The sequence below is a fragment of the Delphinapterus leucas genome, chromosome 7 (assembly GCF_059928025.1).
Source record: "Delphinapterus leucas isolate spDelLeu-1000000601 "Yukka" chromosome 7, BTC_Dleu_Yukka2, whole genome shotgun sequence".
In the NCBI taxonomy this organism is placed as follows: domain Eukaryota; kingdom Metazoa; phylum Chordata; class Mammalia; order Artiodactyla; family Monodontidae; genus Delphinapterus; species Delphinapterus leucas.
Window position 1 is genome coordinate 35,621,753 of NC_143135.1, and position 26,713 is coordinate 35,648,465.

The window sequence follows — 26,713 nt, forward strand, 5'->3', positions numbered from 1 at the left end:
ACACCAGGAAGTGATGAGTCATAACAAAATGGGGAACCCTCATATGTAAGATGGTCAGGGAAGACCTCCTTGAGGAAGTGATATATAAGAGTAGGAGCCAGATAGAGAAAATGCAGCTATAAGGTGGTCTTCCAGGCAAAAGGCAAGCAGGAATGATGGCGTGGGTCAGGGAAAATCTTGGTGCAGTCAAGGAACAAAGAGGTGGCCAATGTGACTAGAGTGATTTAGATGGGATCAATGCAAGGGCATGGCATTAAACCAAAATCTGTCTTCCTTTAAATCATTTCTAACAGAGAATTCCAAAAGTAATATGAGCTGCCTCACGATGTGGCGTTACTTCCATCACTAGGCAACCAACCATAGGATTGGACTAATGGATTATTGGACACTTAAGGATTCCCTTAAAGAAGACTCCCTATAGTGAGGTATGTATTTTAAGAATTTAAGAACCATGGGCAAGGAAGCGTGCACAAAGATGTACCTTTAAGTATTGTTTGTCAGAAATCTGAATCAAGCCCAGTTTCCACCAATAGGCGAATGAATACATTGTGGGGTTATACACCAGTTCACACTAATGAACTAGATCTATTCATCCTCAAAAGAATAATGGTGAATATAATAAATTTCAGAAAGGTCCATACTATATGATGCCATTTACATGTCTTAAGCCACACAAAGCAACAGCTAACATTTACCAAATGTTTACTATATGCCCAATAATATTCTAATATATTACATGAATCAAGTCAACCCACAGAACAATCTGAAGATAGATGCTTTATTATCCCTATATTACACCTGTTCAAATTGAGGCAAAGAGAGGTTAAAGAACTTCCCCAAGGTGATACAGCTATTAAGAGTCACATCTGGGATTTGAATCTAGGCCATCTGGTTCCAAAGGCTGTATTTAGCCCCTACACATACGCCCTCTCTGTTATGTATCTTGTGTATGAACACACACAAGAACATAAATGTGGCAATATATGAGCGTGCAAACACATGCATACACACCTACATATACACAAATGGACTAAATACTAATCAACCATGTTAGTGATGGCCTTTAAGGAGGTTGAGAGAGAGAAAGCACAGGGAGGGGAATATAGAGACTTCAACTGAGTCTAATGTTTTGTAAGGCTCTAAACAATATGACAAAATATTAACATTTGTTGATTCTAGAAAACAGCTACAGTGTTGTTGCCCTGTGCTTGTCCAGATTTTTCTTTTCTTTTGCAAAATAATTCCTTGTCAAGCTAGATATTCTATGACTTTAAAGACCTGAGGTCCAGAGAAGTCAAGGGATATACCCAGGAATCAACAGCGAAAGAGCCAAGCTAGACCCTGTGTTCCCAGGCTCGCAGTGCCGTGCATGCTCTGCGACCCCATGCTGCCAGATGGTGTGTGTGCCTTATTTTTTCACAGACAGTAAGCATGAGGGCTGAGCAAGCCTAGCTTATCAGAACATCTTGGCTCCCCTTCATACACTGGCTGCGTCCCTGAAAAGTTGTATTTAAATAAAATATTTGCATATCAAATCATATTTTCTCCACTGATTTACATTCTAATTTTGGAGATGTGTTCCCACAGAAAAGAATTTAGTCCCAATATGTTAAAATAAACCCCAATTAAGAATCACAGCATTCATTAAAAAGCACAGCAGTTAAGGTGGAGCTAATTCTCCCACAATGCTCTCTCAAGAAAGCGCTGGTCAAATGGCCACAGAGGCTACATTTTAAATGGACACATATTAAACTGTAGCTCCATGGTTAATTCTGATTTTCTTGCATGCTCTCTTTAAGCAGCCAAACAGATTACCAGGTATTCATCTCCAGATATTCAGCAGGACCCTCCAAGTGAAGGAATTATTAAAAATTCTATTAAATGAAATTCATCAACTTACAAAAAAGGGTAAGCTGGGACGAAGTGAGAGAGTGGCATGAACATATATACACTACCAAATGTAAAATAGATAGCTAGTGGGAAGCAGCCACATAGCACAGGGAGATCAGCTCGGTGCTTTGTGACCACCTAGAGGGGTGGGATAGGGAGTGTGGGAAGGAGATGCAAGAGGGAGGAGATATGGGGATATATGTATATGTATGGTTGATTCACTTTGTTATAAAGCAGAAACTAACACACCATTATAAAGCAATTATACTCCAATAAAGATGTTAAATAAATAAATAAATAAAAATAAAATACCTGCCAAAATATATTTTGGCAGATTGTCCTTTGGTGTCTCTTAGAAGAAGATATATCTCTAGCATATTGCACTTATTTTGTCTTTCCCACCATCATGAAGTAGGGAAAAACAGCCATGAGACGGATTGGGACCTGCACAAACTCTGCAGGTATAGACTCCTGAATTTAAATCCTATGTCTGTCACTACAACTAATGTCAGTTACGGGAACTCTCTGGGTCTCAGTTTCCTCATCTGTATAATGGACATGAAAACAGTACATATACAGGAATGTTGGTGGAAGGATTAAAAGGCAGATAAATTTTAGGAGTTGAGGTAACCCTTCTTTTAAAAAAAAAATGGAGGTCAGACAAGTTATCCATCCTTATTAGGAATTAAGTAAGTAGGTAACTGCAAATATATACTCCTTGAGAGAAAATGAACAGAAATATTTTCCTGACTGTAAATACATTAATTGTTTAAAGTTATCTGAACTTACTTTATACCTATTTATTTGCTTATTGTCTGTTTACCCTTAAGAGCCAGACTTCTTCTGATTTGCTCACTGCTATATTCCTGGTGCTTGAAAGAGTGCCTAAAACATAGTAGGTACCTGCTAAATATTTATTTAATTTTTAAAAGTATATTTTCTGAATAAATACTCTTAATAATAATATTGACTAACATTTTCAATTTCTTTTTATGGCTTACAATAAATTTATATTATCTAAATTAACCCTTAAAAATATCTTGTATCATAGACACTACCATTATTACTTAATGTCCAGAGAAGAAACAAATCCCAAGAGGTAATTTGCCCAAGGTCAATTTGTTAGTATGGAATTGGCTCTTATACCTAATAGTTTCTAAAAGAATTATCTTTTTACATTCTCTGCTGTCTCTCTCCATCTCTGCTTTCCTTAATGTACAATTTGATAGGAAAAGGAGCATGACTGAGAAAATAGATTTAGTGCCGATGTTAGAAGTGGGCAGTTTTGGGAAACAAAGACAGAGTTTATTTGATCTATGACATCCATTTACTCACATAGCCATTGAATGATTTTCCAGAATATGCCAGTGCAGGTGTTAATCTGCCCCAGAGAGGAACTTGTAAACCCACTCCAGCCCCGCAGCTTGCTTGAGGGTTTGTTTGTTTTTTGCTTTTTGTTTTTTGGCAAGAGCAAAAAAATACCTATATTTGGGAGACGCTGGCATGTGAATTAAATCACTCCACTAACTGATTAAATGCAAAGTTATACTAAATCACTCCACTCAAAGTGAGGTTGACTCTGAAGTGCTCCCAGAGGTAATTAGCAACTAGGCGCATCCAATCAACAGAAAAAACAATTTAGACTTGGGCAATAGTGGGTGGCAGGAAATCTGGAAGATCAGCATTAAACAAACCCTTTGGGTAACTCCATCTTACTCAGATTTTCGAAGTATTAAGAGCTATGGCTCAAACTTCAAGCACCATCTTGTAAAAATGATTATACCTAGGCAGTGCTCCTATGAAACAGAAATGGATTTACTTTCTATCCATCTTTCAAGTTCTGGTTCAGGTGCCCCCTTCCCCAGGGAGCCTTCCCCAGGTTAGCCAGTGAGAAGAAATTTCTCTCTTCAACATACTTTATCCATACCCCACTGCAAGCCCATTCTCTTGTCCTCTACATTACAATGTCTGACGACATGCTGTGTTTGCCTTCTAGACTGTACCCTCGTTGCAGCCAGGATCTTTGCCTTATTCATCTGTGTCTTCCCCAACATCTAGCTCAAAGCCTAGAATGCAAATAGGTGCTAAAAGCCTCAATCTTCTCCTCAAAGTATCCCACATTAGCCTTTGTTCTATCTTGTCACATAAAACAAGCTACTGGAAAGATACTACTTTTTCTTTAGAAATTCTCCTAATGTAGAACTCCTAAAAGGTAGCACTTTCCTGACAGGTAAAAGAAAGTAACACATTAAAGAATTTGCACTCATGTATATTCTAATTCACTTTTATAACTGAAACACCAATAGACAGACAAATCCTCCCAGCTACTCAACGCTAAAACATGGCCAGTCAGGGAGAAGTACAGTCCCAAACCATCAGAGCTTCTCTGAGTCCCATGCAAAGGACAGCAAAATATTCCAGGATGATTTTTGAAACTCTGATTCTGGTACTCAATATTTAGGATGCTTTTCAGCTTAGAGAAGATCTATGACAGTCTTACACATAGCCATTTATTCTCCCCGCCCCCATCACGAATCCCTATTAAAATATGATTTGTTTCAGGTAAGAAGACAATAAAAATCTTTCTCATTCAAGCCTTTACACTCTACAAGGACAGCAGTGACAAAGGTAACCTTAAAAAGCTGAGTAGCCAGAAAATAAATCCTATCTGGCTTTGGAGCTGGTATGATAGGAGTGCTTCCAGTTAACTGGGCTTTCTACTTAAATTTATCAATATTAAGAGGCTAGCATTGAAATGAAGGTTTTCACTCCCTCAATACACATCAACTCAGAGCTGGCCTTAGGATGGTGAAACAGGAGAAGAAATAAAAATAAAGGAAGGAAAGAAGAATGAATTTGTTTTTTATACTTTATATTTTTCTCTTTTTTCTTTATTTTTAATTTATTTTATTGAAGTATGGTTGATTTACAATGTCGTCTTATTTTCTGGTGTACAGCAAAGTGATTCAGTTATACATCTATATATATTATTTTTCATATTCTTTTCCATTATGGTTTATTACAGGATATTGAATATAGTTCCCTGTGCTACACAGGAGGACCTGATTCTTTATCCATACTATATATAATAGTTTTTTTTTTCATTTCCACAAGACAACCTGTCTCAGCCAGTGGGGAGATCCCCTTCCAGCTCATGGGAAAATGAGTGAGTGTCAGAGGGGAACAGAACAAGCCACAGTAGCAGGACAGCCAGGGTGATACATGTCACCTCAGGCTTCCATGTTTCCGTGTCTCTGTGGCTCTGGCTCTGGCTTGGCTCCCACCCAGGCAGCATCAGTTACACTTATTTTTCAAAGTACTTTCTCACACATTGTCATTTAATTCTTACAATCAACCCCATTTCCAGATGAGGAAACTGAGGCTGGAAGACATTAAGAGACATATCCACTGGTCCCCCTAAGTACTGCCTCAAGGTACTTCCATTTACTTACAGATAAAATGGAAGCATGATAATAATTACCTTATATGGTTGTAGTAAGGTAAAATAAATTAATACATAGAAAGTGCTAACCCCTAATCTTCTGCCCCCTCCCCAATCTTCTGCTTTTCCCACTATCCCAAGTTACCTCTGCAGGTTAAAATCGGACATTAAGGGACTTCCTGGTGGTGCAGTGGTTAACAATCCACCTGCCAATACAGGGGACACGGGTTCGAGCCCTGGTCCAGGAAGTTCCCACATGCCGCAGAGCAACTAAGCCCATGCGCCAGAACTACTGAGCCCGCATGCCACAACTACTGAAGCCCATGTGCCTAGAGCCCATGCGCCTCAACAAAAGAAGCCACTGCAATGAGAAGGCCACGCACCGCAACAAAGAGTAGCCCCCACTCGCTGCAACTAGAGGAAGCCCGCATGCAGCAGTGAAGACCCAACGCAGCCAAAAATAAATAAATAAAATAAGTAAATTTTTTTTAAAATCTGACATTAATAACACACAAGACAGATGATACACATAGGAGAAGAAGACCAAAGTTATACCCTATTACTTAAAAATGCATGGACTCACATTTAACAAGAGTTTGCCATGTACCAAATACAGTGTATTGTGTGTATTAATGTGTATTAATTTATTATGTGTATAAATTTATTTCATCCCACTACAACCATATATAGTAAGTACAATTACTACCCCATTTTATCAGTGAGTAAATGGAGGTACTGTGAGGTAGAGGGATTAAGTAGTTTGCTACTTACGATCATGTATTAAACTTGAAAGATAGGATTTCTTACCTTGCTCATATTAACTGAACTGTGGTGAAACGCTAAAAATCTCTGAGCCTCTCTAGACCTGCACTGTCCAATATGGTAACCCCAAGCCACATATGGCAATTGAGCACTTGAAATGTGACTAGTGTGGTGGAGGAAATTAATTTTTAATTTTATTTAATTTGAATTAGTTTGAATTTAAATGAATATTCAATGAAATGGCAGTTTTCAAGACACTGGACATTAGTCAATGAAGAACAGTGACCCTCAAGAGATGGAAAACAAAAGAGATGAGCCCTACAATTACCCAAGTTTACCCCTCTGAGAGAGTTTCCAGGCTGTGCCATAGGGAAGAGAAATGCAAGCAAAGCCCAGCAGTCTTCACTCAAATTGAGGTGAAGAAGCTGAGAGTGTGGGGAGACCAAGGCACCTAGCTTTCACAGGACAGCACACATGAGAGATAACGGCAGAGAGAAAAATATGGAACTCTCTCAGCTGACATAGAAGAACCACCCAAAAGGCAACAGTGCCTGGCATACACACAGGACCAAGAAGAGTACCTATTCTCACCACTCAAACTGGAAAACCCCATGATTCATGGGGCACTGGGTGGAGTACACAGAAGGTCTTGCCTCAGTGATGGGAAATAATTAATTCTATTCTATATACTAGCACTAGCACTGCTCTGAGCCATCTAACAAATCTTAAAAGTAGGATCCATAACCTTCAAAAATTGTGAAGCACTATGTTGTACACCTGAAACTGATATAATATTGTACATCAACTATACCTCAATTTTTAAAAAAAACAGGATCCAAAAGGATCAAATTGTTTTTCAGTAATTTAACTGTGTCCTAAAACAAAACTCAGGAATATTTATAAGAATACAAAAATATCCAGAACCAAACAAGGCAAAATTCACAATGTCTGGCATTCAATCAAAAATTACCAAGTATACAAGGAAGCAGTAATGAAGAGAAAAGTTAGTCAATCAGAATCATCCTAGTGCTAATACAAATATTAGAATTAGTTGTCAGGGATATTAAAACAGTTATTACAATTGTACTCCATCTATTCAAAAAGTTAGATAAAGACATGGAAGATTTTTTAAAGAGTCAAACTGAACTTACAGAGATGAAATTACAATACATGACATAAAAAAAAAAACAGAATGATACTAACAGCAGACAATACAGAAAAACAGTTCTTGAAGTCAAAGTAATAGAAACTATCAAAAATGATACATAGAGAGAAAAGAGGAGGAGAATTTTTGAAATGAACAGAGTATCAGTGAGCTATGGAACAATTTTAATCAGCTTTATATACACATAATTGGAGTCCCTAAAGGAGAGAAAGAGAAACAAAATATATTTGAAGATATAATGGCCATTTTTTTTCTAAATACGATGAATTTCAATAACTCTCACACACAAGAAACATTAAGAAAATCAGACCAAGGTACATCATAATCAAATCACTTAAAGTTGGCAATAAGAGAAAGTCTTAAAAGCAGGGGGCAAAGTTACATTACCTACAGAGGAACAAAAATAGGATGACAACTGATTTCTCATTGGAAACAATGCAAGTGAGAGGACAGTGGATTAACGTCTTTAAAGTACTGAAAGAAATAAAACCGTCAACCCAAGATTCTACTCTCAGCAAAAATTGTTTTAAATAATGAAGACTTTTTCAGACATACAAAATCTGAAAGAATTCATCACCAGCAGACCTACACTAAAAGAAATGTTGAAGGAAGTCCCTCAGGCAGGATAAAAATGATACCAGATAGGAATATGAATCCACGCAAGAGACTGAAGAACACAGGAAACAGTAACTACAAGAGTAAACATGTGATTGATTTTTTTATTATCTAAATATGTTCAAAAGATAATTGACTAATTAATAAAAATAACAACAATGTAATATGGAGTTTATAACAGAATTAAAAGTAAAATGTATGACAACAATAGTACAATGTCAGGGGGAGAGACGTATACTCTTGAAATATACTTATTACATACATAAAGTTGTATCACCTGAAGGTACACTATTGTCATTTAAAGATGTATACTATAAACCCTAAGACAACCACTAAAATAATGAAACAATGAGTAAGCCAACAAAAGAGTTTTTAAAAAATCAGTTAAAAAGTTCAATTAATTTAAAGAAGCCAGAAAGAGGAGGAAAAAAGGAAACATAGATAGACAGATAGAAAACAAACAACAAAAGCATAGATTTAAATATGACAGTGTCATAATCACATTAATATAAATGATCTAAATATCTTGATGAACAGAAATTATCATACTGGTTTAAAAAAAAAAGTAAGACCCATCTACATACTGGCTACAAGAAAAGCACTTTACATGTTATTATATGATTAATCTCGAAATAACTATGATAGGTGAAAGAATTCAGATCCAAAAAAAAAAAAACTAGACACTGTATAATTCTATTTATATAAAATTTCTAGAAAATGCAAACTACTGTATAGTGACAGAAAGCACATTAGTAGTTGTGTGCAGATGGGGGTTGGGGAATATAGGAAGGAGGGATTATTTTAAAAAGAGGAAACTTTGGGGGGGATAGGTATGCTCATTATCTTAATTGTGATGATGGTTTCACCGATGCATTCACATATCAGAATTAACAATCGATACAGTCTGAATATGCACAGTTTATTATAAGCAATTACACCTTAACACAGCTGTTAAATTTTTTAATGATACTTAAAACTATGTATGGAATAACTTGGCAAGTCTACCGTATACTCTAACTATAGCTGTAACTATAAATTATAGACTAGATTTTTGAAGACTTTGAAAAAAATGTAAAATATCTCATTAATTTTTTGTATTGACCATAGGTTGAAATGATAATATTTTTCATATATTGGGTTAAATAAAATGTATAGTTAAAATTAATGTCACTTGTTTCTTTTTACATGTTTAATAGAGCTACTACAAAAATTAAAATTACAGATATGGCTCACTTACTTATATTTCTACTGGGCAGTGCTGCACTGGAAAGGAGTACTTATCTGGAGTAAACTGGAAATATCATATGGCTCATATTTCTGCCCAACAGTGGGCAGCCATCTTATGGTAGACAAAATGATATTCCCTACCCCCAAAAGATGTCAGCATCTTTATCCCAAAAATCTATAAATATATTACTTTACACGGCAAAAGAGTCACTGCAGATGTGACTGAGTTATGGATCTTAATATTAAGAAATTATCCTGGATTATCCAGGTGGACCCAATATAGGGAAAAGGACCCATAAGGGTCCTTATAAGGGAAAAAGGGAGCAGAAGAGTCAGTACCAGAGAAGAAAACATGACAGAAACATAGAGAAGGAAATGTCACCTCAGAAGCAGAGGTTGAAGTGATGCACCCACAAGCCAAGGAATGTAGCAGCCTCTAGAAGCTGGAAAAACAATAAATGGATTATCCTATAGAGGCTCTAGAAGGAACACAGCTCTGCCAACACCTTGATTTTAGCCCTTTTTAAAGCCCATTTTTGACTTCTGATTTCCAAGCAAAGTGTTGAAGTTTCAGCCTGGTTTCTCTTTGCTGCTTATAGTAAAAGGTAAGAAGAAAAAGACAGATTGAGGGAAGAGCTGTTAAGCAAAAAGGAACCAGGACTGATTATATGCAGAATTCCCAGCCTATCCAGATTGGAAAAGACAATAAAATTAGGAGATTCACTGTCAGGAAAAGTCTGCTCTGGAAAAAAGCCAAGGGTGTGGTTGAACCACCTTTTGCTAGTGACTCTGAAGGACCAAAGGGTCAGAATATTCAATCACACAGAGGGTTCTTTGAAGAGATCATGGTTGTAATTCATGGATCCCCTCAGCCATCCCAGCAGAAGTCAGAAATAGAGATTAGATTATCTCGGAAAGATCTGTAAGTGAGCCTTTTGTCTAATGGACAGGAGACCCTCTGGGTTCTTGAGAATGTTATACCAGCAGAAACACTGCCAACTTGGACTGAAGGGGACAGAAAGAACATGAAATGAAAGAAGGCTGATGGACTCCCAAAATTCTATAAGCAAGAAACAGGTTGATAAAACTATTCAACTACAAACCTATGCTACTGTTCGTGAAAAAGAAGGATTCAGAGGAATGAGTCACAAGCCCAGAAGGCAGAGTCAAGGACCATAGAGAATGATCCTCAGGCCCTGAAACCCAATGGAGTTTGCCCTGCTGGATTTCACATGTTCTTCAGCCTGGTGACCCCTTTCTTCTTTCCAATTTTCCCTTTTGAACAGGAACTTCTATAACTGGCATCCTATACCTGTCCCACTATTATATTTTGTAAGCAGATTACTTGTTTTCTAGTTTCACAGATCCACAGATAAAGAGTAATTTTGCTCCAAAATGGCAAATACTCAGAGTCCCACTCATACCTGATTTAGATTATTTAGAGAGTGAGATTTGGAATTTTTCAACTGATGAGTGGATGAGATTTCAGACTCTGAGCTGATGTTATAATTGGTTAAGACCTTTGGAGATATTGGAATGGGGTGAATGTATTTTGCATGTGGGGCAGACAAGAATCTTTGGGGGCCAGTGGGCAGACTTTGTGGTAAGCAGAATAATGGCTCCCCAAAAATGTCAATGTCCTAATTGCCAAAACCTATGAAATATGTTACCTTACATGGCAAATGGACTTTGCAGATGTGATTAAATTACAGATCCAGAGATGGAGAGATTATCCAGGTAAGGTAATCACAAGAGACCTTGAAAGGGAAGAGCCTCCTCCAAGTCCCATAATAAAGTTACTCTTCCCAGCAAAGAAGCTGAAAATCTGTCCCTGTTGTTGGAGAGATTTGGGATGGTAGACACCCCAAAAGCAGCTGCTAAAGCAGAGAACATACAAATTAGAAAGCAGAGATCTAGCCCAGGGAATAAATAAATGAGTGAATGACCAGCATATAAAGTAGGCAACAAGCCTTTCATAGAGCACATTGGACAGAGGAAATTTTAATTCAATTCAAAATGTTTACTTGTCACCTACTGTGTGTCATGCACAATACTTGGCCCTAGAGATGTAGGGGTATTTAGACAGGAAGACTTCTGCTTTCATGAAGCTTACAGATGAGCCAGGCTTCCATAGCAACTCTGTTGACAAAGTGTCAGCAGCACTTCTCAAATCAAGAATGGGATGGCGAAATGTCGACTTAGGTCTTCTGCCTATTTTGGGATTGGGTTGTTTGTTTCTTTGATAATGAGCTGCATGAGCTGCTTGTAAATTTTGGAAATTAATCCTTTGTCAGTTGCTTCATTTGCAAATATTTTCTCCCATTCTGAGGGTTGTCTTTTCATCTTGTTTATGGTTTCCTTTGCTATGCAAAAGCTTTTAAGTTTCGTTAGGTCCCATTTGTTTATTTTTGTTTTTATTTCCATTTCTCTAGGAGGTGGGTCAAAAAGGATCTTGCTGTGATTTCTGTCATAGGGTGTTCTGCCTATGTTTTCCTCTAAGAGTTTTATAGTGTCTGGTCTTACATTTAGGTCTTTAATCCATTTTGAGTTTATTTTTGTGTATGGTGTTAGGGAGTGTTCTAATTTCATTCTTTTACATGTAGCTGTCCAGTTTTCCCAGCACCACTTATTGAAGAGGCTGTCTTTTCTCCATTGTATATTCTTGCCTTCTTTATCAAAGATAAGGTGACCATATGTGTGTGGGTTTATCTCTGGGTTTTCTATCCTGCTCCATTGATCTATATTTCTATTTTTATGCCAGTACCATACTGTCTTGATGACTGTAGCTTTGTAGTATAGTCTGAAGTCCAGGAGCCTGATTCCTCCAGCTCAATTTTTCTTTCTCAAGATTGCTTTGGCTATTCGGGGTCTTTTGTGTTTCCATACAAAATGTGAAATTTTTTGTTCTAGTTCTGTGAAAAATGCCAGTGGTAGTTTGATAGGGATTGCATTGAATCTGTAGATTGCTTTGGGTAGTATAGTCATTTTCACAATGTTGATTCTTCCAATCCAAGAACAGGGTATATCTCTCCACTTACCTCAACATAATAAACAGATTGCCAACAAACACATGAAAGGATGCTCAACATCATTAATCATTAGAGAAATGCAAATCAAAACTACAATGAGATATCCCACACCAGTCAGAATGGCCATCATCAAAAAATGTACAAACAATAAATGCTCGAAAGGGTGTGGAGAAAAGGGAACCCTCATACACTGTTGGTGGGAATGTAAATTGATACAGCCACTATGGAGAACAGTATGGAGGTTCCTTAAAAAACTAAAAATAGAACTACCATACGACCCAGCAATCCCACTACTGGACATATACCCTGAGAAAAACATAATTCAAAAAGAGTCATGTACCACAATGTTCATTGCAGCTCTATTGACAATAGCCAGGACATGGAAGCAACCTAAGTGTCCATCGACAGATGAATGGATAAAGAAGATGTGACACATATATACAATGGCATATTATTCAGCCATAAAAATGAATGAAATTGAGTTATTTGTAGTGAGGTGGATGGACCTAGAGTCTGTCATACAGAGTGAAGTAAATCAGAAAGAGAAAAACAAATACCTTATACTAACATATATATGGAACCTAAAAAAAAAAAAAAACATGGTCATGAAGAACCTAGGGGCAAGACGGGAATAAAGACGCAGACCTACTAGAAAATGGACTTGAGGACACAGGGAGGGGGAAGGGTAAGCTGGGACAAAGTGAGAGAGTGGTAGTGTATATATGGACATATATACACTACCAAATGTAAAATAGATAGCTAGTGGGAAGCAGTCGCATAGCACAGGGAGATCGGCTCGGTGCTTTGTGACCAGCTAGAAGGGTGGGATAGGGAGGGTGGGAGGGAGGGAGACGCAAGAGGGAAGAGATATGGGGATATATGTATAACTGATTCACTTCGTTATAAAGCAGAAAGTAACACACCATTGTAAAGCAATTATACTCCAATAAAAACGTTAAAAAAAAAAAAAAGAATGGAATGGCCACTCAACAGTAACTGAAGAGACCTTGCACAATGCAAAGAGAAAACTAATCCTGTTTGTATTCTCTTAACCATGCCCAGTTTACTTACTTCACCAATTCCTTAGTAAGAGTAAGCGGAAATTAACATATCTGTAGTCTTGTTATATATTATTATATAGTCGTATCTGTAGATGTGCTGTATATTACTAAGAAGCTTTAAATTCTCTGCAGAGGAAATATATATATATATCTCATCCCATAATGTTGGTTCAGTCATTCTAAAATAATCCTTTTGTTATCTTCACAAAAGGCTGGGTTAAAAGAAGCCTGCCAGGCATTTTCATAGAGGAGTATCTAGGCTGCCATATCTGATCAGATCACTCCCCTCCTTCAACTTATCAAAGGCCCCCACTGATCTGAGAGTAAAGTAAAAAACTAACATGGCCTATGGGCAAGGGTAATATTTGCAATAGTTAACAAGTACATGGCCTCCCACCTATCAAAATAGACACTGGCCATAAAGCGTCAGTACACCCAAGCCTGTGGATATAAGCTAAATATCAATTCTGCCTTCTGGGCCCAGTGTGACCTAGCCCCTGCCTACCTCTCCAGCCACTCACCACCTTGCAGCCATGCCAAATGTCTTTCCATTTGTTTCTGCCTTAAGACCTTCCTACATACTATTTTCTCCGCCCAGAATGCTCTGAGCCGCCACCTCTTCCTACACAAGTTTTCTACTCATTTTTCACTTTTCTGCTGACATACCACTTTTTCAGGGTAGCCTTTTCCTGACCACCACTATCTCCCCACTCCCAATAAATCAGATCTCCCTATATACTCTTATTTGGCAACCTATACACCCCATTCATGGTAAGTATAGCCACTGGAAGTCAATAATTACTTGTGTAATGACTGTTTCTCTCACCACATTTATTTACCCTTACTAATAATCCTACTATTAGCATGTTGCCTGGTACACAATAGGAGTTCCATAATAACAGCTAATACTTACCAGGGATTTACTATGTTATCAGGCACTGTTTGAACCACTTTAATGGATTAGCTCCTCTAATCCTTGCACCTGCCCCATTAGGTACTATTATTTCAGATGAAGACACAGGCAGAGTCAGCCTAAGGAATCGCCCAAAGTCGCAAAGTCAATAAGTGGTAGGGTTGGAATTTAATCCCAGGCAGTCAGGCTCCAGAGCCCAGGCTTTTAAGAAGCACACTGTACTGCCTTTAGGAATGCTTGCTGAACAATTTAATGAATTATAGTCAAGTTTATAGTGGGCAGAACCAAGTAAGCTGTACCCCTAAGAAAATGTAGCCATGAAACATCCTCTTCGTGCATGGTCCACCCACTAAATGAGAGATAAAGATACAGGAACAGGAATGGACGTAGGTATAGGTAAAGATAGGAATAACAGTAGAAGAAATATCCTGTAAAAGTAATGTGGCTGCCCGTGGCTTTCAAGGACTTTCCAAATTCATTCCACTTTAGATCCCCACCAAAATACCCCGGGAAATATGTCACTGCCAAGCCAAATATTTCATCACCACGCCCCCGACTGCCCCCTCCCACACCCTCAGAACACCCCCCAAATATCTAAACACCCTCGGCATTTCTGAACATTCCTCATGACGGTAACACAAGGGAAATAGCAGAGATGATCCTCCGACAAATACACACCAGAGGAACAGTCCCCAGACAGACCCTCCTCCCCAAGTTCTGCCCCCATGCAAAGGAGAAAAATGCCTTTACCTTTAAATAAAAATGCTTTGCTGGTATTGTGCAGTCCAGACACCTGAGTGACTCCAAGGGTGGTGTTCATGAGGTCGAGCTCAGTGATAATGTCCATCTGAAGGTGGGGATCCATCCCAAAGCCCACCACTGAAAAGGAACAAAGAGCCATCTTGGCTTAAAATGCTGACTTGCTTGCGGCAACATGGAACAGAAATGACAGAGGCCACAGGAGTGGCAGGGAATACAAGGAACCCAGTGATGAGTGCTTAGAGATGCTCTTTCCCTGGATGGAAAATGAAGGCAACTCTTTGCTCCATCACCCCCACTGATACTGCGGTTTTTTCATCCCTTCCCCATCTCCCATTCCCCATTACAGATTGATAATCCCTATGCAAAACCCTAGGGGCCAAATATTTCAGAACTCAGACTGGACCATCTGTTGGAAAGCTAATATGGCCCATATACTACATTTTATGTAACACCCTCAGCAAAGTCTGCATCAGTACCCCGTAACCAAACACAATATTTGTAGAGCAAAAAGTCTGATATCGTCCTCTAATTGGTATAAATAAAGACTATAAATAGCCTCATATCTGTTCAGGTCAAGTTTTGCCACCAAAGGAGTTCAGCTCAGGGTAGGTTTTGCTGTCAGGTGAGTTATGAAGAAACTTTGGGTTTCTGAGCTTTTTTAGAATTGGGAACTGTGGATACAGGATTGTGGCCCTGATCTACCTGCTTCAGAGACTGATACAGTAGTGAGATCTGACACCACCGTCACCAGGAAACACCTCCACAGAGCACTATTAATGAGGCAACAACACCTTCGATAAAGAGGAAGAAAATGAGAGGGATCCTGACCCTGATGGATAAGGGTGGCGGAGGGACTGGCCAGGAAAGAGATCCTCAGAACAATGGATGTAGATTTCAAGGGGATTCCTGAAAAGTTCGACACCCTGACAACTCTTGTTGGAGAAACTTAGCACAGAGAAACAGGGCCCTGAGCACCCCCTTGCCTCATCTGAAAAAGGCAAATCCTTAAGCCTGTCTCTCATCCACGGGGTGTTCTGCAGAATGATTCACTCCTGGCTGCAAAGTGGCTTCCAATTATATATATTAATAAGGCTAGCGATCAGTCCAAGGGACTATGTTTAAGCCATGCCTAAAGGCTGTGCCTGTCTACATTTAGCACCTCAGTAGTGCAATTCTGATTGCACGGTTGGAAATGTTTTAATCAGCAACAACTGTCAACGCTTGTCTGGTGGTAATGCAGTCGCTGAGGCAAGATCTGGAGAGCTTACACCCAATTTGTTCCAGAGAGACCGAGTGCATTTCATCAGGGCACCAAGCGCTGTGACAATCTCATCTGTCCTCCTGCCCTCACCCCTTTCCCCACAGATCTGGAGAAGGAAATGTACCCTCTCCTCACTCTTTTCCTGTTAGGAAACGGGCTGCTGCAGCAATCTAGGCTTCTGTCCACAGAAGGTGGCTCTGGGAAGGGTCTTTGGAGCCGAAGGTGGACAAAGGGTTAAATTAAAGGCACATGCATAGAGCTGCCTTCTCAATTTTTGTCAGGCTTCCCCTCGTCCTCCGAAATGCAGCCAGATGCGAGGCCAGTTTACCCAAAGACAACTCATTCATTCAGTCGTTTTTCAACAGATATGACTAAGTGCTTTCTATGTAACACACACACTGCATTGCGAGGCACTAGAGATGGCCTCCCTGGGCATGCATTCCTAGGGCAGCGGGTGAGGAGAGGGCAAAAAATAAACAAATACATAAATAAGATAATTTGAGATGGCAATAAATGCCACGAAGAAAATAAAACAGAGTTATGAAACAGAAAGCAGCTTGGGTGGAGGCTTAAAAAGGTGGTAGAGGAAGGTTCCTCTGAGGAGACACCTGATGGCTATAGCGGCTGGCGATGGTGCAGTCATTCCGGAAGGGACGATCTGGAGGGGAAAGCTTTCCAGGTTCAGAGAACAGAAAATGCAAATGCAAACCAGGAACAAACTTGGCGTGTAGAGGAAACAGTGAAAAGGCTAGTGTGGCCAGAGCAGAGTGAGCCCGGGGGAGAGTGGTAGAAAATGAGGCCCCAGCGTAGGCCCTGCCTTGTGAGCCGCGACAAGGAAAGGGACAGTATTCTAATTGCAATGGAGTATCACTGGAGGGCTTTAAGGTATGTGTTTAAGGGGAGGAAGAGTGGGATGTGCTCTGATTTACCTTATGATCTCACTTAAGGTTCCATCCCACCTGCTTGACACAGACTCCATTCACAAAGACTGATGACTGACCGAGTACCTACTCTGTGCAAAGAAGTACTGCGCTAACGGGCATCTATCAGCCCAGGTCACAGCACCATAAGCCTCTTGTTGAGACTGGCAATGTTTTTCTCCAAGTGAGCTCAGATACCAGCAGTTCTATGATCACCTTGAAAAGGCAGGAAAGGAACTAATATTTCAGTTTGATCTATAGTGCTCTACACCTCTATGGCAGAAATTAAATTAAGAGTGATCTCAGAGGACCTCCACCCTAGTCTATCTCTGGCCAGGAATTTGGAATGTGGTTTGGGAAATGTGACCTTAGCCGGACACAAGAGGAAGGAAGCATCCCTGTAGCCTCAGTGTCTTGCACAAGGATTCATATATGTCAGGCCCTGAATTTAGGACCTGATTAATTTTTTTTTCTTTTTTTTTTTGTTTTGCGGTACGCGGGCCTCTCACTGCTGTGGCCTCTCCCGTTGCGGAGCACAGGCTCCGGACGCACAGGCTCAGCGGCCATGGCTCACGGGCCCAGCCGCTCCGCGGCATGTGGGATCTTCCCGGACCGAGGCACGAACCCATGTCCCCTGCATCGGCAGAAGGACTCTCAACCACTGCACCACCAGGGAAGCCCAGGACCTGATTAATTAATTGATAGTGGATGTATGATCACTGCTTTGGGTGCAGTGATCTAAGGGCAATATGCATACCTGAGGAATACCACGAGAGGACAGGATGGCATTCGAGCCCAGGAAACTTTCTAAAAGGAATATGGTTGACTGAATTCTTGGCTTCAAATCTTTACCCCTGGATTTCCCTGGTGGCGCAGTGGTTAAGAATCCACCTGCCAATGCAGGGGACAGGGGTTCCATCCCTGGTCCGGGAAGATCCCACATGCTGCAGAGTGCATGCGCCACAACGCATGCGCCACAACCACTGAGCCTGTGCTCTAGAGCCCATGAGTCACAACTACTGAGCCGGTGTGTCACAAGTGCTGAAGCCCATGCGCCTAAAGCCCGTGCCCTGCACCAAGAGAAGCCACCGCAAAACACGCGCCTCAAGAGTAGTCCCCACTCAGGGCAACTAGAAAAAGACTGCTCCCAGCAATGAAGATCCAGTGCAGCCAAAAATAAATTAAAAAAAAAAATCTTTACCCCTCCCCTAGCCACACCCTTTGCTATGTGGCTTTGCATGTCCTTCCACTAGAGTGGGAGTAAACCTCCCCATCCCTTGACTTTGAGCCCAGCCATGTAACTAGTTTGGGTCATTAGGATGTTAGCAATGTCACACAAGCAGAGGCTTGGATGTGCCTGTGTGGTGGGGCCTGTTCTCTTGTACCTCTGCATTACAGTGAGAAAAACATGGCCCTACTGGGCCACTGCTCCAAGGAGACTAAGACACACGGAGCAGACACACTACCTGGGTTTGGAACGACTCCCAGCCACACCTGGCCCCAGTGAGCCAATACCAAACCAACCGACAGACAGACGCATGCACCGAAAGAAATGTTGCTTTGAGTTTAGGGTGGCTTGTTATACAATATTATTGTGGCAGTAAGTGACCAACGCGGGGACTAAAGACCCACAATAATGGTTATCCCTAAGTTGTTTGAATCTCCCAAACTTGGAGCCCTGCAACCGGACAAGCCTAAAAGGCGCCCACACGGATTCTGTAGAACTGGCAGAACACCCCAATGGTGCCCTTGGATTCCCATCTCCATGTGAGAACACCTCAGTATGGAAAGCGTTGTGGAAACAACACTAAACTAAGAGCCACTTTCAGTCCCGTCTCTTCTCCCTACTAAATTTGTGCCCTTGGAAAAATCATTTCACTTCTCCGAGCCTCATTTCCCTTAACTGTAAAATGGGGATAACACGCGCCTCCGAGCCTCGTGAGGTTTCAGTGATAACTGTATGAACACTCCTAGCACATATCTGGTGCCCAGCTGGGGTCTGCTGCATCTGTCTTTCATAGGACCAGCTCTCCAGACCATTCCAGCTCCCTGGTCCTCAACTCCACTGGAATCATACGAAAGATACAGGTGGCTCCCATTTTCCCAGCCCCTCCACATGCCCAGATGACATAGAAGGGCTTCTCACTCTGGCCGTGCTTTTTTTTTTTTCTTTAATTTATTTTTTGGCTGCGTTGGGTCTTCGTTGCTGTGCGTGGGCTTTCCCTAGTTGCGGCGAGCGGGGGCTATTCTTCATTGCGGTGCGTGGGCTTCTCATTGCAGTGGCTTCTCTTGTTGCGGAGCATGGGCTCTAGGCACGTGGGCTTTATTAGTTGTGGCTCGTGGGCTCTAGAGCGCAGGCTCAGTAGTTGTGGCGCACGGGCTTAGTTGCTCCGCAGCATGTGGGATCTTCCCGGACCAGAGATCAAACCCGTGTCCCCTGCATCGGCAGGCAGATTCTTAACCACTGCGCCACCAGGGAAGTCCCTGGCTGTGCTTTGTGAAATCTATATATTAAATCTATATTAACCCCTCTCCCTATACCCTGCAAGCGAAGGGGCTTCCCTGGCTTTAAGATAACTGTATTCCTCTAGTCATGAAAACATCCCATTAAAACAGAACAAGAGAAATCAATTAGGCTTCCAGAAACAGAACCGTATTCTTTTCTCTAAGTGGTCCCCTTCAAGATGAAAATACCTGGTGCCAATAGCTGGATGAGTAAAAGATAGCACTTTGCCCACTGCCTAAAAAATCAGAAAATCTATTAATAAGACAGCATTTGCATGGCTTCACCTGAACCTTATACAGTATGAAAGTGTTGGTTCCATAAAAATATTTTTTTATTTTAATGTTTCTGCTTCTTATCCAAGCATGGAGCTCTTGCCCTTTCCAAGGAAACTCTATTGAAGTTTTCTACTTTGGCCATAACTGCTCTCAAATGGCTGAAGCTGGGTATTGGAATTAAGCAGGATAAAAAGCTTCTGGGGAAAAAAATATATTTTTTAAAACCTGGAAGGCAGAATGTGAATGTCACAGAGGCACTTGAGGCCTGGCTCTGAGATTCAGAATCTCCACCCTAATCTCCCAGGACACCTGCTGCTGGCCACTCCTCAGTCTAGCCCAGAGAGTGTTGAGGCCCAAAGCCCACTCAATCCACCTTCAGGGTCCCAGGCCTAAGCTCCCAAGCAAATCCTCCTGGATGTGGCTCACTTCAAATCTAACCCAGCTCACTGTGCATGATGGCAGCTGTTTTCCTCTGGCCCATGAAGGGGGATACGATGCTGGAGAGATGCTCCAAGACCTCATTTACCAGCAGGATTTCACAACCATTTGATCGGATTTGGGCCTCTGGACTCCTACAAAGTTTCTTACCACCCCAAAAGCAACGTCCTTAAAGAATATGCTCTATGCCTGTTCCAAATCAGCCAATATTTCACATGATCACTGGAGGCTGGGGGCTTTTTTGTTCACAGCTCTATTATTCAATTCATAGTTAATGAACTGCCTGGGAGGTGCTTCTAAAAGGAAAGCTCTCCTTTCCAGCAGGTGGCAGCAAAAGGCATTCACTCAGCCCCAGGGGCTCCCTCTAACCATTGCCCTGGCGACCAAACCACACTTGAATGCCATGGGGGAGTAATCACTGAGTTTACATTATTCACACTTCCAGGTTACTGGAGAAAACTCATGGACATAATGTATTATTACTACTGTTATCGTAGCCTTCTAAATTTTCATTATTAGTGATGTACCTGGAAATCTCAGATTTTTTTCACCCAGAAATAACCAGCACTGGAGAACAGGACCTATTCTTGACTCCACTTTCCTCTTTAAAACAAATTCTCTGAACAATGAGTAATTTAAGCAGCTTCCTGTGACACCTATCATTAGATCTTTTCATATGTAACTGCTGCTGCACTGCAGTGCTGCTTTAATTAAAATGTGCCTGATACCATCTGTTCATTTCCATTAAAAGGCAGTGATATCGGAGCAGCTCACTCGGGGAACCACGTGTTTATTTCATCTTGGACTGTTAACAGCCCAGACAGCAATTGTCCCACTTGACAAATAAACTTTCCAAGTGGCTGTTTGGATCCTGATAAACTAATTGAGAGCTAGGCTTAGCTACCTCAGAGGATGGATGTGTGATGCTCGTATGATGGTTCCTGGCCAAAACCAAAGAAGAAAATTGCTCATCAGACCACCTCAAGCTGCAAGAAATTTTAAGTGAAAGAAGTGAGATATAATTCCCCCCTGTCTTTCTCATTCTTCTGATAATCTCTGTAGAAGAAATAGGTAGCCTCTGGTGTTCAAAGAGTACCAAGTGGCATGGAAAACTCAAGCTCCCTAAGCAACTGCCACAACCAATGGGCAGATCCTTCCATGCTTCCTTGACTTTGGACAAGCTGTGCCCTCTGCCTGGAATGCTTTCCCTACTCTGTGCACCTGGAAAACTCCCTACAAAGCCTTCCAGACACAACTTTCAAATGTCACCTCCTGATTAAAGCCTTCCCTGACTACCGACCACCCCTCCCCAGAATTCACTCCTACCTCCCCTCCTCTGTTTCCTCAATACAAACTCCTGTACTCCCACCTCTCTTCCCCCCACCCCCATCAAGCTGTACAATAAAACTGCTTTTCGGTTTCTATCTAGATTCTCAGCTAAGCTGTAAGTTTCTGGAAGTCAAGCAAGCCGGTTCCTCTTTATATAAGCAATCCTGGCACCCAGCAAGACACTCAACTCTTCACTGAATGAATGAATAGATACAGGAGTAAATCTTCCCTGCAAGAGAATGTTTACAAGTTTTAAAGGGGCTTGATGTGGGGAAGGGGAAAAGACAGTGTCGTTAAAGATCTCCAAAAGCAACGTGCCCTGGAGACACAGTCCACTTCTGGGGGAAGCACTTTTTGCCGACTTTTCAAAAGAGTAATGAGAACAAAGGACGTTAAGTATATTTGTTTGTGATGTGCACTTGAGACCTGAAATGCCCAATGCTGCCCTCTCCCCCGCCTAGTTTCTTTCTCTTCGGTTCCAATTCTCTGCACGCAGGGCTGCTAGCCCAGGCTCTGCACTAGCCTCGCCTGCTCTGATCTTCCGGGGGCGCGTTTTTTTCCAGTGTGTTCTCGGTTTTTAAAAGACTAACCCATCTAGATGGGCCAGCACTCAAGAAGCACCTATTCTAGGCTGGACCGAGTCTTGGCACCTCGGCAGCCTGGGGAGCTCGGATGGAGATAGGAAAGGGATGGGGATGCCTTTTGTCCGCGGAGAAGTCCACACCCGCCGCTTTCATTAAGCAAAGGAAAAGCTGCTTCCCGCTCAGTCCTGGGGAAAATGGAAAGGGCCAGCGGAGGGAACTTTTGAGCGGACCAAGGCCGGGCATCCCTCCCCAGCCCTCTACAGATAAACTCTGCATGGGAAGGAGACTATGCCTCTAGAGAAGGGAAATGAGAGTGATAAAAGAGAAAAAGAGAAAAGCAGAGGGAATGACTACACACCGATTCTGAGGTGCGAAGTCGGCCGCGCGTGGCGAGGATGGCTAGCGTAGGGATGAAACCTCGCGACGCCCCACCCCACCCCTGGGGGGAGGGTCCTATTTTTGCTAATTTCCTCCTCCATCCCACCCCACCCCCACCTTTCCAAATCTACTACTAGTCCCCTGGAGAAGGCGGCTGAGAGAGGGTCTCCAAGCCCCAGGGGACATGGGGGCTGGGGGCGAGTAGACGCTTTAGGAAGGAGGCGCGCTTAGAGTCCTCACAACTGCGTCTCTGGAGGCAGAAAGAAGTGGGGACTTCAGAAAATTACGCCAATTATCCTTGCCTCCCCTTTACAACCCCCAACGTGCAGTTTATAGCACGGGAAAACTAGTGCGAGCTCTGAGAGAATCTCCCCGGGATTGCTCCCACAGTTCCAATTCCCCCCAGTTTGTCCTGCCCTCTGGGGGAGGGGGGATAGGGGTGGCAAGAGAGACCACTCCTGGAGTTCCCCTGGGGAAGAGTCAGGAGGGGACGAGGAAGAGATCGCGGAATCCCAGGATCGCCCGCAGCCCTCACCCCGCGCCGCGCCCTCCCGGCCCTCGCAGCGCCCGCCGGCCGGAAGCGCTCCGTCTGCGGCCCGGCGGGACGCAAGGACAGCGGTTTCCACCGCACCTGTCAAGTTCACGGGTGTGGGGCTCGCGGACCCGCCCTACTGTGGGTTTCGACCCGGAAGCCGGTTACTAGCAGCAGGAGGGTGCGCCCGAATGGCCGCGCCCCTCACTCCTGCGTCCGCCAGGCCGTGTCCTCCGGGAAGGGGGCACTCCTCGGGGTGCATCTTCCAGCCTGTGAGTCCCACTTTTCACCCTTTCACCTGGACCGGGGCAGAGAGGTTCGAGGGACCCATCCACGCCCTTCCCCGGACAGTGCAGAGCTCAGCTCTGCCTCTCCTCACGCCTAGGTGGGCGCCGGGCACAGCGGCGCGGCTCCCCCCATCCCTGGATCCCTCCGACAGCCATAGCCGTGCTTACCTGTCCTGGCGGTGCACACACAAAACCACACAATTAAGATCACATCCTTCGGCATCGCTCCCAAGGGTCCCCGCCGAACCGGGCGCGCGGAAGCCAGGAGGAAACAAATGCGCCTCGATTCCGAGGCGCGCCGGGCTCGCTGCCGCCAAACTTGCTAGCGGGCGGCGGGGGAGGTGGCTCGGCGGCGCCGGGTGCTGCGCTCGGGGATCGCGCCCAGGAAGGCGGCCCCGGCCGCCCCGCCCCCAGCCCGTCCCCCAGAGCGGGCGGCGGCACCCTGCTCGGGCCCCGGCCCCCGCTGCGGCTGCGCTCTCCTCGGAGCTGGAGCGGGAGCGCGGGGCTCGGCCACTCCGGCAGGTTGCGCTCGGCGCTGGGAGCGGCTTCCCCTCCGCTGCGAAGACCCGGGCGGACGGCGCAGCAGCCGCTACCACTCGGAGCACCGGAGCTGGAGTCCCAGGACCCGCGGGCAAAAGGGAGGAGCTGGAGGCGGAAGCACCCCTTCGGCTTCACGCCCTCCAGCCCAGACGAGCCGGCCTCGCCACCACCGCTGCCTCTGCCTCCGTGCCGCGCTGGAGACTGCAGAAGTTGCCCTAGTTCATCTTGGTCGAGACTAAGAGCCGCGGAGCCCCCGCGGGTGGGTTTTTTTCCAGGGGGAATCCCGACCCAGGTGGCGCCAAAGAGCGCGCCCAGCCCCTCCCCGGAAAACAATTACTCGGGATTTGCTTAGGCAACTGGTTGGCAAGGGGCGAGTAGGGCCCTGAGGGGAATGACGGCCGAGTCGCGGCTCGCCACCTGCATCTTCTGTCCCCTCTCCCCGGTGGGTCCCTCTGACTGGGTACACGCTTTGGAGGTTCAGGGAGAGGACGCTGAGGCCGAGCGAGCCACGGTGGGGTTTGGGGGGTCTACTTGCAAGCCTTCCGGTTCCGCAGGTCAGATGCTGCCACTTAGGGGAAATTCCTAACCTTTTTTTTTCTTGAATGACTTTCTCGATGGTTTTGTCAAAAGCCATCATAGTCACTTTTAGGCCTGTCCCGCAGTCCCTCTGGGACCCTCCCGAGGACCATTCCCCGGAGAGAAAAGCTGGGCTTTGTTTTAGGAGTGTGGGAAAGAAGTCAAGTCCTCCTCCTTCTATGTGACCCCCTTCTGGAACCGAGCCTTCCCTAGAAATAGCTCCCAGGTTTGTCACACTTCCATCCAGGAATGTTATTTATAACTAGGATGCAGAGTCGTGAAATCAGACATGACAGAACCTTTGATTTGTACCAAATGAGCCCCACGTGATTTAAAACTCCTCAGCTTGCTCGCACTGGTCCCCTCTCCGAGTCCACCCCACACCTCTGATACTGGCAACAGGGATCCCAGAGAAGGAAAGGGAAACTTCTCTATACACAACCCTCCCTCATTTCCCAGGAGACAATTCCAACGTTCCAGAATCCTCTTCACTAATAAGGATCTGCCCTTCTCACCTCTCGTGCCCCCTCTCACTCCCTGTACTCCTAACCCCTACATCGCTATGATCCCAGGATCCACCACTGAAGGTCACCAAACTTGCAACACAGTTTATTAAGAGAAGGTGTTTTTTTTTTTTTGATTTTTGTTTTTCCGGTACGCGGGCTTCTCACCGCTGTGGCCTCTCCCGCTGCGATGCACAGGCTCCGGACGCGCAGGCTCAGCGGCCATGGCTCACGGGACCAGCCGCTCCGCGGCATGCGGGATCCTCCCGGACCCGGGCACGAACCCGTGTCCCCCGTATCGGCAGGCGGACTCCCAACCACTGCGCCACCAGGGAAGCCCTTAAGAGAAGGTTTTATCTGCATACTCTTCTGATCTCTGCCCTTTTTTCTGAATATTTCTGTATGCAAGCCACTGTCCCACTAGGCCCTTTGCATTGTGGTCCCTTAGCAGATGAAAAAGGAAATGAGCAAGAGATAAATTCCAGCTCCTACCAGCTGAAGTAGAAGAAGGGAAGCCAACAAAGAAGTGTACTGCCACTCCAAAGTTGAGTTGAAGGATTGAGGTAAACTGATGTCAAGGCTGAACTGATTCTCCATCTCTTCTGGGATCAACTCCAGCCCAGAGGGGATCTGTCTGCCTTGACTCTCTCTGTGTGTTTTCATTACAGAGTCAGGACTTTTTCCTTCTACCTGGAGCATGTTACATTTAAAGCTAACATTAAAATCACACATCTTTCAGAAAATTGGATTCCCCAAGTTTAGTTGAGCCTAATGAACGAGAACTCCCCTACACCATGTTGTGTTGTGAGACCCATGCCCCCTGTCTCTCCACGGATTTTAAATACACCTCAGCAGGAGCAGCCCTTCGTGGCTTTGAACTGTTGTTTTAAAGGCCCTTTTATTGATCTCAGAAATCCTAGAAGTCACAGTGACCCCAACAAAGGGAAAAGGTAGTCTGAGTCAGACCTTTAGAGCTTTCTCTCTGTTAAAGCTTCTGTGTAATTAGTTGGTCCTGTGGGATGGAGCTTTTAGCATGTTCCATTAAAAAATAAAGCAAGGCATATGTTCTGTCAAAGCTTTGCAGCATCACATCCATTAGCAGTAACAAGTGTTAATCTTAACAAGGTCATAAATCTTCCTAGATAACTAAGTACTTCAATCTCCTCTTATAAATGCATTTGAGTAGGGATTTGGAGTGTGTAGCCTAAGGTAACCTTTACAGAATTCGTCTATCAAATTTCTGTGGTGTCAATTAAGGGACCACGTGGCTGTGATGTTGGGATATTGCAATGGGATCCATGCTCAGTGAAAGCAGTGATGAGGCTTGGTTTACCCAATACCATATCCCAAGTCCACCCTGCCCTTCTGAATGGCCTCCCTCCATGGTCTCTCCAGGAACCAGAGGCTTCCTTTGATCATCCCTCTGCCTCTTCTTCCTGACCCCTAAATATTGGGGAGACTCAGGGCTCAGTCCCCAGTCCTCTTCTCTTCCAGCCACACTTACTCCTGTGTGTTGCCATCCAGCCTCCTGGCTTTAACTACAATCTACACATGGATAATTCTCACATGCGTGTCTCCAGTCCCCACCTCTCCTTTGAACCCCAGGCTTACATACCCAACTACGTATCAGGTGCCATAATTGTAATATGGCCACATCATCAAAATTAAAAATATTTGTGCTTCAGAGGACATCATGACGGGTGAAAAGACAACCCACA

At 43.6% G+C, this 26,713-nt stretch overlaps 1 protein-coding gene across 2 annotated transcripts in view; it reads right to left on the bottom strand.

Annotated features, from left to right (window-relative positions):
• The window catches only part of NELL1 (neural EGFL like 1), an 853,841-nt gene extending 829,803 nt beyond the window's left edge, over window positions 1-24,038 (bottom strand). For both annotated transcript variants that reach the window (XM_022583758.2, XM_022583757.2), the window contains exons 1-2: window positions 23,545-24,038; window positions 14,855-14,983 (exon numbers count right to left, since the gene is read on the bottom strand). In XM_022583758.2, the coding sequence (XP_022439466.1) occupies window positions 14,855-14,983; window positions 23,545-23,599 (184 nt within the window). In that variant the 5' untranslated portion in view covers window positions 23,600-24,038. The remainder of the gene's footprint in view (window positions 1-14,854; window positions 14,984-23,544) is intronic.
• Window positions 24,039-26,713: the final 2,675 nt, after the last annotated feature.